At 44.2% G+C, this 15,570-nt stretch overlaps 1 protein-coding gene across 6 annotated transcripts in view; it reads right to left on the bottom strand.

Moving 5' to 3' along the window:
* The window catches only part of LOC144507860 (GTPase KRas), a 67,318-nt gene that overhangs the window by 12,948 nt on the left and 38,800 nt on the right, over positions 1–15,570 (bottom strand). For 5 of the 6 annotated variants that reach the window (XM_078235264.1, XM_078235269.1, XM_078235265.1 and 2 more), the window contains exon 2: positions 1,916–2,047. In XM_078235264.1, coding sequence (XP_078091390.1) covers positions 1,916–2,026 — 111 coding nt within the window. In that variant the 5' untranslated portion in view covers positions 2,027–2,047. Of the gene's footprint in view, positions 1–1,915; positions 2,048–8,308; positions 8,578–15,570 lie in introns of those variants that run through there. The other variant, XM_078235267.1, reaches the window with a different exon arrangement.

The following is a 15,570-nucleotide window of genomic DNA, read 5'->3' as shown; positions in this document are numbered from 1 at the left end:
TGACAATGGAAGCAAATGGGGTGAACATGATAGTAGGCGGAGACCACAATCCAATTAGCCACGTGTTTTTATCTAATCAGGAGCAGCTTTGAAGGGCCGAGTGGCCTACCCCAGCTCCCAACTCGTATGTTTGCTTGTATGCAACATGAAACTTCAGGTCTCAAAAGGAGAAACTTAGAGAAGGGATAAATGATAATTAAATGGAATGGGAGACATCATATTCAACTATGCCAGAACAGTAAGACAAGCGAGCACAACAGGATCAGGATTTTGAGGGGGAGGAAATTAGGACTGACGCAAGATATTTTTGTACATAGAGAATGAATGGTGTCTCGAGCACATCACCAGTTTGGGTCTTGTGACCAGGACAATGGACTCATTCAAGAAATGGCCAGTTGCTGCAATGTGACGACTGTAGGGTTAGTATTCTGGAAGGAGGAGATTAAGTGGGTAAAAGGGCCTTCATCATTCAAACCAATCTTGCTTGCAGCTTGGTAAGCTACTCAAAATTCATTCTCTAGAACAAAGCAATACCATAATTTTCTATGGCATTAAGATGTTATAAATAGTGCAAGTGGAATGTGCTTGCATTTATTGTTTTTTCACTAAGGATGTCCCAAAGCACTTTACAATCAATGAAGTACTTTTGTAGCGCAGTCAACTGTATGAAATTTGGCAGCAAATGTGCACACAACTGCCACAAATACTGTGATACTGACCAGGTAATCAATTAATCTTGTGATGGTGTTGAGGGATAAATATTGATAAAAGGTAGCTCTCCTGCTCCTCTTCTTCAAAAAAAAAACTACCATAGGGTCTTTTACACCCAGGTGAGTCAGCAGACTGGGCCTCAGTTTAACATCCCATCTGAAAGACAGTGCCTCCGACAGTGCAGCATTCCCTCAGCATGTTTAACTTTGCATGTCCAAAAGGACCAGAGCTGCCAGCTTTATAGTTCCAATGACGGCAAACACTGACAGTCTCACAATCTGGGCCAATATCTTAATGTCACAGTAACATCATTCCTTCACTAGAGGGCCCCAATGGTAAAGTGGAACAACCCTGTCTGTGTTCAGAAGTTCAAAGCTGTATGTCAAAATATCAGCACACTAATTTATCTCCTTTAAGGTAGTGGAACTTTCAGAGCTGGAAGTCCAGGGTGCATAGAAAGTAGATGAAAGAGATGAGGAGGCAGCATCAATTGGAGCTATGTAAATGTTTTGGAGCTGACACATTTTACCCAAGAAATAAGGACCTATCAATAAAAAAAAACAGAAATAAAATAGCCTGAGAGAAAAGAAAGACTATTTTGCACAGTTATTACTTATTCCAAATTTCTTTCCACTTACTGTCTTTACTGCAAGAATTGAGTCTCGTATAAAACATGACAAAGTCTTTGAAATGTTAGTCAACAGCCGCAGTGGCCAACCTTCCAAAGCTCAAAAGCCAGGGCAAAAGAAAAATTCAATAAATCCGCAAGTTCAGTACAGGGATGTTAACTGGGAATTTCACTAACGGCAAGTGTCATCAGGTCAGGAAGTTTGTTTCAGATTATTCTGTCCACTTAAAGTCTGGATTGTCTCTGTGCAAGGCTGCTGCGCTGTTGAAGGTACCTACCGTTTTGTCTGTACTGTACAGTTTAGTGCTTTGGGAGGAATCCTGGTTTAATCTCCTTGCACTTAACAAAAATTCAAAGTGAGATTAAAATCAAAGTGAGGCCCATCTGCCCCCTCATGTGGAAATGAAACATCGTATGACACTAGTAAGCAGTTTCAATAGCTTAGTAAAAAAGGTGAATTTAATAACATGGGAATAACCAGCACTTTATACACTCAAATGTTTCATTTTCATATTGATATTAATGGCAAAGTTTAAACATAAGCACACATATCTCAAGAGGAAACAAAAAACTTACTTCTATCGTGGGATCATACTCATCTACAAAATGGTTCTGAATAAGTTGGATCGTCAAAGCACTTTTGCCGACGCCACCAGCTCCAACCACCACCAATTTATACTCCGTCATCTTTCTTGCTCAGGGACAGACCTGTGTAAGGGAAAGGCCACATTGTTAGCAACATTGGAATAGTAGCAGATATGACCACACAGTGAACAAAGAACAATACCGTACAGGAACAGGCCCTTCGGCCCTCCAAGCCTGCGCCGCTCTTGTGCCCACTAGACCATTCTTTTGTATCCCTCTATTCCCAGTCTGTTCATGTGGCTATCTGGATAAGTCTTAAACAATCCCAGCGTGTCCGCCTCAATCACCTTGCTTGGCAGTGCATTCCAGGCCCCCACCACCCTCTGTGTAAAATACGTCCCCCGACATCGGTGTTGAACCTTGCCCTCCTCACCTTGAACCCGTGACCCCTTGTGTTCGTCACCTCCGACCTGGGAAAAAGCTTCCGATTGTTCACTCTATCTATGCCCTTCATAATTTTATACACCTCTATTAGGTCGCCCCTCATCCTCCGTCTTTCCAGGGAGAACGACCAGAGTTTACCCAATCTCTCCTCATAGCTAAGACCCTCCATACCAGGCAACATCCTGGTAAACCTTCTCTGTAGTCTCTCCAAAGCAAATGTGGTGTTACTGAACTAGCCACCCAGCAAACAGGAACTCAAATCCCAAATTTTGAGAAAACATTCTGGAAATGAAAAGCTGGTATCAATGGAAGTTAGTACGGTTGTTGAATTGTGGTAAAAACCACTGGCTCATTAGTGTCCTTTGGGGAAAGAAATCTCATCTTTAGCCATTCTGACTGGAGAGAGACTCAAATTCCACAGTAACATGATTGGCTCTTTGTATGCAGGAGGATGCCAGTCAGGACAACTAGAAACAAACAGTAAATGCCACTCTTGCTAGAAACACCTCCACCAAGGACAATTCATTCAGCACCTTTGAGACTTGTCTACCATTCAATTAGATCATGGAGAGACATGCAACCAACACTCTACAGACATTGGAAACTCAGGTCAAGCTAGCAGGATATATTAAAATTTTACCTTATAACATAAACCTTGCAAGATTATTCGGCAAATGCTGTGTTAGATTTAGGTGGCAGCCATGGCCTACTGGCAGCTCTCTCACCTCAAAAGACTGGAGCTCAATGTCAAACTCACACTCCAGTGCAATAATGTGGAGTTGCTGGCGTTGGACTGGGGTAGACGCAGTAAGTAGTCTCACAACAGGCTTATTTGGCAGCAGGAACTGTCGGAGCACTGCTTCTTCATCAGGTGAGTGCAGGATTTGTTTCACAAACAGGGCATATATAGACCAACTCAATTACAAGATAATGGTTGGAATGCGAGTCTTAACAGGTAATTAAGTCTTTACAGGTGCAGACAATGTGAGTGGAGAGAGGGTTAAGCACAGGTTAAAGAGATGTGTATTGTCTCCAGACAGGACAGTTAGTGAGATTTTGCAAGCCCAGGCAAGTCATGGGGGTTACAGATAGTGTGACATGAACCCAAGATCCCGGTTGAGGCCATCCTCGTGAGCGCGGAACTTGGCCATCAGTCTCTGCTCAGCGATTCTGCGTTATTGTGTGTAGTGAAGGCCGCCTTGGAGAACGCTTACCCGAAGATCAGAGGCCGAATGCCCGTGACCGCTGAATTGCTCCCCCACAGGAAGGAACACTCCTGGCTGGCGATTGTCGAGCGGTGTCCATTCATCCGTTGTCGTAGCGTCTGCATGGTCTCCCCAATGTACCATGCCTCGGGACATCCTTTTCTGCAGCGTATCAGGTAGACAATGTTGGCCGAGTCACAAGAGTATGTACCGTGTACCTGGTGGATGGTGTTCTCACGCGAGATGATGGCATCCGTGTCGATGATCCGGCACGTCTTGCAGCACACCCTGCCACAGCAACCTCTGCAACATCTGTAACCCTCACGACTTGCCTGGGCTTGCAAAATCTCACTAACTGTCCTGGCTGGGGACAATTCACACCTCTTTAACCTGTGTTTAACCCTCTCTCCACTCACATTGTCTGTATCTGTAAAGACTCATATTTCAACCATTATCTTGTAATTGAGTTTTTGTCTATACATGCCCCATTTGTGAAACAAATCCTGCACTCACCTGATGATGGGGCAGTGTTCAGAAAGCTCGTGCTACCAAATAAAGCTGTTGGACTTTAACCTGGTATTGTGAGACTACTTCCAATGCAATACAGAGAGGTGCTATACTCTCGAGGGTGCTGTCTTTTTGACACACAAACCAAGGCCTAACCTCGCCACTCGGTTAGATGCAAAAGATTTCAAAGAACAAAGAACAAAGAAAATTACAGCACAGGAACAGGCCCTTCGGGCCTGCACCGACCATGCCGCCCAACTGAACTAAAACTCACTACCCTTCCGGGGACCATATCCCTCTATTCCCATCCTATTCATGTACTTGTCAAGACGCCCCTTAAAAGTCACTATCATATCCGCTTCCACTACCTCCCCCGGCAACGAGTTCCAGGCACCCACCACCCTCTGTGTAAACCATCTGCCTCGTACATCTCCTTTAAACCTTGCCCCTTGCACCTTAAACCAGTGCCCCCTAGTAATTGACTCTTCCACCCTGGGAAAAAGCTTCTGACTATCCACTCTGTCCATGCCCCTCATAATCTTGCAGACTTCTAGCAGGTCACCCCTCAACCTCCATCACTCCAGTGAGAACAAACCAAGTTTCTCCAACCTTTCCTCATAGCTAATGCCCTCCATACCAGGCAATATCCTGGTAAATCGTTTCTCTACCCTCTCCAAAGCCTCCACATCCTTCTGGTAGTGTGGCGACCAGAACTGAACACTATATTCTAAGTGTGGCCTAACTAAGGTTCCATAAAGCTGCAACATGACTTGCCAATTTTAAAACTCAATACCCCGGCTGATGAAGGCAAGCATGCCGTATGCCTTCTTGACTACCTTCTCCACCTGCATTGCCACTTTCAGTGACCTGTGTACCTGTACACCCAGATCCCTCTACCTATCAATACTCTTAAGGGTTCTGCCATTTACTGTATATTTCCTATCTGTATTAGACCTTCCAAAATGCATTACCTCACATTTGTCTGGATTAAACTCCATCTGCCATCTCTCCGCCCAAGTCTCCAACCGATCTATATCCTGCTGTATCCTCTGATGGTCCTCATCGCTATCCGCAAATCCACCAACCTTTGTGTCGTCCGCAAACTTAATCAATCCAGTCACATTTTCCTCCAAATCATTTATACATATTACAAACAACAAAGGTCCCAGCACTGATCACTGAGGAACACTACTTGTCACAGCCCTCCATTCAGAAATGCATCCTTCCACTGCTATCCTCTGTCTTCTTTGACCAAGCCAGGTTTGTATCCACCTTGCCAGCTCACCTCTGATCCCATGTGACTTTACCTTCTGCATCAGTCTGCCATGAGGGACCTTGTCAAAGGCCTTACTGAAGTCCATGTAGACAACATCCACTGCCCTACCCTCATCAATCATCTTCGTCACTTCCTCGAAAAACTCGATCAAGTTAGTGAGACACGACATCCCCTTCACAAAACCATGTTGCCTCTCACTAATACATCCACTTATTTCCAAGTGGGAATAAATCCTGTCTCGAAGAATCCTCTCCAATAATTTCCCTACCACTGATGTAAGGCTCACCGGCCTGTAATTACCTGGATTATTCTTGCTACCCTTCTTAAACACAGGAACAACATTGGCTATTCTCCAATCCTCTGGGACCTCCCCTGTAGCCAGTGAGGATACAAAGATTTCTCTTAAGGCCCCAGCAATTTCCTCCCTTGCCTCTCTCAGCATTCTGGGGTATAACCCATCAGGCCCTGGGGATTTGTCTACCTTAATGTTTCTCAAGAACCCAATACCTCCTCCTTTTTGATCTCAATATGACTCAAACTATCTACACATCCTTTCCCAAACTCATCATCCACCAAGTCCTTCTCTTTGGTGAATACTGACGCAAAGTACTCATTTAATACCTTGCATATTTCCTCTGGCAAAGGGACTTGGGAGTCCTAGTCCAGGATTCTCTAAAGGTAAACTTGCAGGTTGAGTCCGTAATTAGGAAAGCAAATGTAATGTTGTCATTTATCTCAAGAGGCTTGGAATACAAAAGCAGGGATGTACTTCTGAGGCTTTATAAAGCACTGGTTAGGCCCCATTTGGAGTACTGTGAGCAATTTTGGGCCCCACACCTCAGGAAGGACATACTGGCACTGGAGCGGGTCCAGCGGAGATTCACACGGATGATCCCAGGAATGGTAGGCCTGACATACGATGAACGTCTGAGGATCGTGGGATTATATTCATTGGAGTTTAGGAGGTTGAGGGGAGATCTGATAGAAACTTACAAGATAATGAACGGCTTAGATAGGATGGACGTAGGGAAGTTGTTTCCATTAACAGGGGAGACTAGGACGCGGGGGCACAGCCTTAGAATAAAAGGGAGTCACTTTAGAACAGAGATGAGGAGAAATTTCTTCAGCCAGAGAGTGGTGGGTCTGTGGAATTCATTGCCACAGAGGGCTGTGGAGGCCGAGACGTTGAGCGTCTTCAAGACAGAAATTGATAAATTCTTGATTTCTCGAGGAATTAAGGGCTATGGGGAGAGAGCGGGTAAATGGAGTTGAAATCAACCATGATTGAATGGTGGAGTGGACTCGATGGGCCGAATGGCCTTACTTCCGCTCCTATGTCTTATGGTCTTATGGCTCCACACATAGATTCCCTCCCTTGTCCTTGAGTGGGCCAACCCTCTCGCTCTTTATATATGTATAAAAAGCCTTGGGATTTTCCTTAATCCTGCTAGCCAATGCTTTTTCATGACCCCTTTTAGCTCTTCTTACTCCCTGCTTAAGTTTCTTTCTACTTTCCTTGTATTCCACACTTGCGTTGTGTCTTCCCAGCCTCCTAGCTTTGACAAATGCTTCCTTTTTCTCTTTGACGAGGCTCACAATATCTCTCGTTATCCAAGGTTCCCAAAACGTGCCATACTTATCCTTCATCCTTACAGGAATGTGCCGGTCCTGAATCCCTATCAACTTACACTTGAAAGCCTCCCACATGCCAGATGTTGATTTGCCCTCAAACATCTGCCCCCAATCTACATTCTTCAGTTCCTGCCTAATATTGTTGTAATTAGCCTTCCCCCAATTTAGCACCTTAACTTGAGGACTACACTTATCTTTATCCATCGGTACCTTAAAGCTTACTGAATTGTGGTCACTGTTCCCGAACTGCTCCCCCATTGAAACATCAACCACCTGGCCGGGCTCATTCCCCAATACCAGGTCCAGTATGGCCCCTTCCCTAGTTGGACTATCTATTTCATGGCACTATTTGGGAATAGCTGGAGATTTCTCCGGGTGTCCCAGCCAATTTACGTTACAACCAACATCAGTATATATTTGAAAAATTTCCTGGTCCTGGGGCCTTGCTGGGTGCAAATTGGCATTCGCATTTCCAACATTACAGCTCCAATGGTTATATGGCACTTTGGAATGCTCCAAAGGTCAGAAAAAGCACATAAACATAAACTCTCTCTTTAATAAGAACACTTTCATCGGCGCAACAACTACACTGGTCAACAAGATTTGTCCTCAACTGTAACAGTTTCATTCGAGACAAAAGCCAATTCTATTTTTGTAACACAATATACCAGAATCCATGCCCCCAAAACTCCCACTACGTGACAATACAAAAGAAATGATTACGACAGCACTCATGAGCAGGAGCTTGATCCTTAATCACTGCCACAATCATTTATGTCACAAAAAAAAAGACAGAAGGCCGAATTATTCCATGTCACTATTTCTATTTAGAGTACTCAATTATGGAAGTAGCTTTAAAGAAAGCACAAGTGTGGTGGGCGTGTTTTTTGAAATCCAGGCAATTCACGTCATTAGTGAAAGGTTGGCAACAGCACTAGAACTGTTCTCGGACCCAATCGCAAGCCAGGCTCCAGTTTTTCAATTACCCCACCCAGAGACTGAAATGCCAACAGACACGAAATCAAGTTTTCGATCAAGATTGACTCCCCCCCCCGCCCCCCCCCCCCCAAAGAGGGAAATAAAAACCTTGGGAATTATTTTGACCTGTGGCTATGCAGTTCGGTTAGGGATAGCACAGTAGTATTTGTTTAGAGAATGGGAGAAAACAGGCACAGGCATGTATACCCCCAAACACAAACCCTCCCCCGTCCTCCCCACACACACACACACACACACACACACACACCTCACCCCCAGAGGGAGACCCACACACTTTCCCTCCACCTTTACAAAGAGAGACACACACCCCAGAATACAGACCAGACAGTACGCCCACGCAAATACTTCTGATCTCGGAGAAACAAAATTTTGAGGCTAATTTAAATTGTTCCATTAAGTTATGCTGAGCAGATTACAGACGTGACACAATGGCAATTAAATTTTTAGATGGAATGTCTTAGCCGTGGCAAAACAAAAGTTGAAAATATCCAGTGTTTATAGTAAGAGATTCCGGGTAGGTGCAGTTCAATTGCAGGAAGGGATGGTTTGTGTATTCCTGCCAGTAACCCTTACTCTTCAGCCCCAATTCCCAGAAAACCAGAATTGAAACCCAGGGGAGTGTAATAAGCCACACCTAAACGGAACGGAATTCTGCTGAAAATACTTGGGAGTGTCACTGACAGATAGTGCTAAAAATAAACGTCTGTAAAGCCCAGATTACTCAGCACATCAGCCACCAGAACGTCTTTCATTTTCTAACAACCAGAAACAAGAGGCCATTCAGCCCCTCAAGCCCATTCAGTAAGATCCTGGCTGACCTGTACCTCATGGTGAAACTATTTTGTTTCTCACCGAAAAGCCCAGTGAGGAAATTAAAACAAACTGGTTTCCACAAAGCCATTTTTAAAATATATTGTTACTCAAGTCACATTTAAAAACAAAGCCGCAACAAGCCAATGTTGATCTGGACCTCTCAGAGCAGGGGTACTCAACGAGCTAGATATTATCTCAGGCTTGGGCTGGTAACAGCTCAGGAGGCCATTCGTTCCATCATATTTACAATAGCTCTCCAAAGAACAATCCAGTCAGTCCCATCTCCATTGCTCTGCATGTTACTTCTCTCAAATGCCCATTTCCTTTTGGAATTATTCATGTTATCACATTCACCACCCACATATAAAGCGAGTTCCAGGTAATTACTACTTGCTATACAGTTGTTCCTCGCACCCCAGCCCAAAATCTTCAATCTGTGCCTCTTGGACCTAGCACCATCAGTTAATGAGAACAGCTTTCCTCTGCCTACCTTGTCTAAACCTGTCAGAATCCTGTGAAATGAAGATCCCAGAGGATCACAAGCTTCTCTCCCCTTTGAGAGAGGAGAGAGCTGACTGGCGGTGATTTAACTGGAAGATCACCACACCACAGGCAATGGGCAAGGTTGAGGTGGTCATGGATAACCTCAGCCAGTATGGGAATCGAACCTGCAATGTTGGTTTTGCTCTGCATCACAAACCAGCTGTCCAGCCAATTGAGCTAAACCCACGCCCATCTAATCCTGTACACTTCGGATCACCCGCAACCTCCTTTGCTCCAAGGGGAGCAACCCCAACTCACAACCTTGCAATTAAACTTTGTTCCTGGAATCTTTCTGGTAAATCTTCCCTACATCTTCTCAGGGACCACCACATTCTCAGTGGTATGGTAGCAGGTTTTAAATAGAGTGCCGTTTCAGATTCAGATCAAAATGGTGCACAGATTCAGTGTCAGTTCACCATCTGCAATATCTGCTGGTATGAGTGGAAACTTTCCCCCACTTCAAGTCTTATTTCCACCAGTGCCCTAAAGTGCACATATCAACAGTGGTGGGAGGGAGAACTCTTGTGACTTAACAAGAACTGTTTACAGTTTAACAATGAACTTTTGTTAAAATCCAAATTTGGAAACTGAAACTTCCTTAAAAACATGTTTTTTTTATAAAATTGGAGATTATTAAAAAGCTGAGCAAACATATTAAGTGCTTCAAGGACTAAATTAGCTGCAGGAGCCTGAAGTTTTACCAGTCTCATTCTAGTGGGTTCTCTTCCACTCTTGGCCTCCAAGCAAGGCTTCTGCCAATACTCCAAGACCCTGACCTCCCTTTCTGTCCCAAATCCCATACACCCACTATCTCTGTAGCGTCACCAACCCTATCCCGGAATCACTCAACCTTTCGCAGTGCCTGTTAATCTGTCAGATCACCATTCCAGTGTTCACAGACTTACCCAATGCTCCCCGAATCCCAGAACTTTTTAATAATCTCTCAAGATCTTTCGTGCAGTGCTCCCTGGACTCAGGACCCACTCCAGCATTCCCAAAATCCCTCATCGCCATAAACCTAATCCCAGAACTATTAAAAGTACTGCATGGTGACCATGAAACTGTCTGAAAGACATGCTGATGAGGTGCATTGACCCGAACAGACAATGGTGACTCAGGGAATTTCACAGTAACTTCATTGCATTGTTAATGCAAGCCTTACTTGTGACTAATAAATAAACTTTAAACTTTTATCAATTGTTATAAAAACCCATCTGGTCTAGGGAAGGAAATCTGCCATCCTTACCTGATCTGACCTACATTGGATTCCAGACCCACAGCAATGTGGTTGATTCTTAACCACCCTCTGAAATGGCCGAGCAAGCCACTCAGTTCAAGGGCATTTAGAGATGGGCAACAAATGCTGGCCCGGCCAGCGATACCCACATTCCATGAAAGAATTTATCCCATCCTATTGTGGCCAGACTTCCTGGTGTTCTTAGAGCCATAAATTTTGTTGATGAAAACAACATTTCTGATGAAACTACTTGACATAAAAACTGTTCCTTTAATAATCCCTTTCAATCATGAGCAGTGTGAAAGGTACCGCATGGTAGACTGTTGTATAAAGTTAAATCTGACAGGATCCAGGGTGAGGTATCTAAACGGATACAAAATTGGCTTCTTGAGAGAAGCCAGAGGGTGGTTGTAGAGAGTTGTTTTTCAAACTGGAGGCCTGTGACCAGCGGTGTGCCTCAAGGATCAGTGCTGGGCCCACTGTTATTTGTCATTTATATTAATGATTTGGATGAGAACATAGTTGTTAGTAAGTTTGCAGATGACACCAAGATTGGTGGCATAGTGGACAGTGAAGAAAGTTATCTCCAATTGCAACGGGATCTTGATCAGTTGGGCCAGCGGACTGACGAATGGCAGATGGAGTTTAATTTAGACAAATGCGAGGTGACGCATTTTGGTAGATTGAACCAGGGCAGGACTTACTCAGTTAATGATAGGGCGTTGGGGAGAGTTACAGAACAAAGAGATCTAGGAGTACATGTTCATAGCTTCTTGAAAGTGGAGTCACAGGTGGACAGAGTGGTGAAGGCGGCATTCGGCATGCTTGGTTTCATCGGTCAGAACATTGAATACAGGAGTTGGGGCGTCTTGTTGAAGTTGTACAAGACATTGGTACGGCCACACTTGGAATACTGTGTGCAATTCTGGTCATCCTATTATAGAAAGGGTATTATTAAACTAGAAAGAGCGCAGAAAAGATTTACTAGGATGCTACCGGGACTTGATGGGTTGAGTTATAAGGAGAGGCTGGATAGAACATAGAACATAGAACATAGAAAGCCACAGCACAAACAGGCCCTTCGGCCCACAAGTTGCGCCGATCATATCCCTACCTCTAGGCCTATCTATAGCCCTCAATCCCATTAAATCCCATGTACTCATCCAGAAGTCTCTTAAAAGACCCCAACGAGTTTGCCTCCACCACCACCGACGTCAGCCGATTCCACTCACCCACCACCCTCTGAGTGAAAAACTTACCCCTGACATCTCCTCTGTACCTACCCCCCAGCACCTTAAACCTGTGCCCTCTCGTAGCAACCATTTCAGCCCTTGGAAATAGCCTCTGAGAGTCTACCCTATCCAGACCTCTCAACATCTTGTAAACCTCTATCAGGTCACCTCTCATCCTTCGTCTCTCCAGGGAGAAGAGACCAAGCTCCCTCAACCTATCCTCATAAGGCATGCCCCCCAATTAGGCAACATCCTTGTAAATCTCCTCTGCACCCTTTCAATGGCTTCAACATCTTTCCTGTAATGAGGTGACCAGAACTGCGCGCAGTACTCCAAGTGGGGTCTAACCAGGGTCCTATAAAGCTGCAGCATTATCTAGACTGGGACTTTTTTCTCTGGAGCGTAGGAGGCCGAGAGGTGACCGTATAGAGGTCTACAAAATAATGAGGGGCATAGACAAGGTAGATAGTCAATATCTTTTCCCAAAGGTAGGGGAGTCTAAAACTAGGGGCCACAGGTTTAAGGTGAGAGGGGAGAGATACAAAAGTGTCCAGAGGGGCAACAAAAGTGTCCAGAGGGGCAATGTTTTCACATAGAGGGTGGTGAGTGTCTGGAACAAGCTGCCAGAGGTAGTAGTAGAGGCGGGTACAATTTTGTATTTTAAAAAGTATTTAGACAGTTATATGGGTACGATGGGTGTAGAGGGATATGGGCCAAATGCGGGCAATTGGGATTACCTTAGGGGTTTTAAGCAAAAAAGGGCAGCATGGACAAGTTGGGCCGAAGGGCCTGTTTCCATGCTGTAAACCTCTATGACTCTGACTATCAGCGATTAATGCACCAAAAGCCCATGTCACTTCATTTTGTGATGGCTGTCTCTGTCACAGTTACATAAAGACCAGGGAATGACTGGTTCACTAATTACTAGCCTGTAGTTGCATGGTACAGTGATAATGAAGATGTGGACTAATCATGACAACCAATCTCCAATGAGTTTACAGCAGACCCAAAGTGAGGGAAATCCCAGTGGCGAATAGTGTTGGGGACCAGGAGTTCCAAGTCACCATTTCTTCCCGACCACGTCTCATCCCAAATTACTAACCTATCATATCCCAAAATATTTTTCTCAGAAAGAGTATTAGCGTTTGAAAGAAAACAGCCAGTCTCCACCACATCCCTGGAGAGCCTATTCTATAAATTGACCACTCACATGCTGGAGTAAACATTTCCACAGATTAGATTAGAATTCTCTCCCCCCACCCCAGTCACCCCCCTCACTGATTCTCCTATAGTCCCCACCTAAACACTAACTTCAAGGTTTCATACCTTCCCTACAGAAGCTTCGAAAGTGCTTCTGGCCAAGAATGCAGCCTTGGTGACTGCAGGGCAGGGAGGAGTTCCCTCAGAACCAGTGATCAGTTTGGATTAGGATTAGGTTATTGAGTTGAACGATCAGCCATGATTGTGATGAATGGCGGAGGAGGCTCGAAGGGCCAACTCCTGCTCCTATCTTCTGTGTTTCTATGATAGCAGGAGACATTTCTTTTAAAAAGGTTCACAGTAAAAAGTCTCACAAAACCAGCTTAAAGTCCAACAGGTTCATTTGGAAACACAAACTTACGGAGCGCTACTCTTTCCTCAGATGAACACATCAAACACACAGCTAAATTCATCCAGCAGTAACAGAAGAAAGTCTCTTGTTAATGCCCTTAAATATGGGCCACTGCTGCACATTGAAGAGGACTAACTCTGGATTCTTGCCTTTTACAGCATCGCCATCCACTCTCAGTACAAACACCCACATCTCTCTCCCAACCCTCTTAATTGTATAGTTTGTTTTAATATGCTGGTGATGGGGATTAGAGGTGTTAACTTGAGCACAGGGAGACACAGAGTGGTGAGGTTCTGTTCAGAGGTGTATGCTTGTAACATTCAACTCTAAATAAATGGTGGACTGAGTGAAGTCCAGTACTATCCTTCACCAACCAGCATTCCAGACCAGAGAACAACCTTCTGTTCTCAAGAAACTTACCCCCTAGCTACCACCCTCCCCTATCAAATCACCACACATCCCAACAGCCCTCTGCAACCTACTTTCTACAGTTACCACGCTTGCCAGAATCGTCCTCACCCAGTACACCCACACCTTGCCACTGACATTCCAACCTACCTCAGCCCATCCAGCCTCTCACCATTACCACATTTAGAACTCCACCCAAACATCATACTTACAAATATTTGATAGAGTGGTCACTGTTTCAGTTCCCACTAAAATTGCTGCAGTGATATTTTTAGAAGGGGTGTATTGCAAATTATTTGTGCTTTTTTTGGGAGGGTTTCCTAGATTATGTTTCATCGTGTCCCTTGCCAAAGGAAAGAAAAATGAATCTCAGATACTTTATCCTACATTACATATCTTCCAGTTAGTGTACAGCTTTATGAGAAAAGGCTCCATTGAGTTGGACTGTAAACAGAGCAGAAGTAGTGTCATTTACAGAATACCCTTGGAGTACAAAATTACACTTTCAGCTGAGAAGTGACTGCAGTGTCATATCAGTGGGGTTTAGGTGTAATCTTGCTCCCTCTCTCCATTAACCAAGTGTTAGTACACTTTAAATGTGAAGCATCTCTGTTATAACAACACTGTCATATTAGCTGTTTATCTACTGATATCACCAAGTCATTGATAAATGAATCCCTAATGATGTTACACATCAATAGCTGCTTTTCATTAGTTGAATGTTGCAGACTGCTATACCCAGTATACCAACATATATTCAGTATAGCAATAATTAATATGAACCCAAATGTACCCCACTACATGCAGTAATCTAGTATAAATGCAGTTAGATGTAGTTCAGTGACCACAAAGCAGCAGCCATTGCGATAAACGGCTCAGTGATGCCTTCTTGCCTTAGAAGTCAGAAGGAAAATAGGAGTAACGAACCACTCTAAAGAGACTTGAACACATAATCCAGGCTGACAACGTGGGAGGTGTTATCCTGTGCAAGTAACGTTAAACCGAGGCCCTTTCTGCCTTCTTAGGAAGACACTGAAATATCATGGGGACACTTCTAAGAACAGGTGAGTTTTCCTGATGTCTTGGCCAATATTTACTGCTCAACCCATTAAACAGAATGTTGTGGCACATCTCATTGTTGCTTGTGGAATCTGACCATGCACACATTTGCCACATTCAAAGTGTAGCTACTTTTGTAATGTGGCAAATGTGTGCACAGCAAGATTCCACAAGCTACTTTTGTAAAGTACTTAATTGGTCATGAAACACTTTGGGATGTCACAAGGTCGTGGGAAAGTCTACAAACGCAGGACAGTTTCTTGTTGGGATAATTAAACAGCCCATCCAGTAGCCCACCATACAGAGCAGCACAGGATTCCCCAGTTTATTGTTTAAAGAGGGGGTACAATTACAAAGACCATTGACTGGCTGAACATCAATGAAAGCAAAAATAATGAAACCATTCACTGTAGGAAACTGGAGTCTGAAGTTGAAAGAGATTTTTTTTGTATTTTACTATGTGAAATTAGAATAAAATGGATGGTTGGCTTCAACCCATGACAAAGGATTCATTCTTCACTGTGCAGCCAAGTAGGTGAGTAGGTCAGTATTCCCAAACAATGTATTTTTCAATTCTGTCACAGGACATAGAAGTAATTGGCTTGGCTTATTTATTGCCCATCCCTAATTGCCCTCGAGAAGGTGGTGATGAACTTGCTTCTTGAACAGCTGCAGTCCA

Source organism: Mustelus asterias, chromosome 19 (genome assembly GCF_964213995.1).
Source record: "Mustelus asterias chromosome 19, sMusAst1.hap1.1, whole genome shotgun sequence".
NCBI lineage: Eukaryota > Metazoa > Chordata > Chondrichthyes > Carcharhiniformes > Triakidae > Mustelus > Mustelus asterias.
This window is presented reverse-complemented; position numbering and strand designations above follow the sequence as displayed.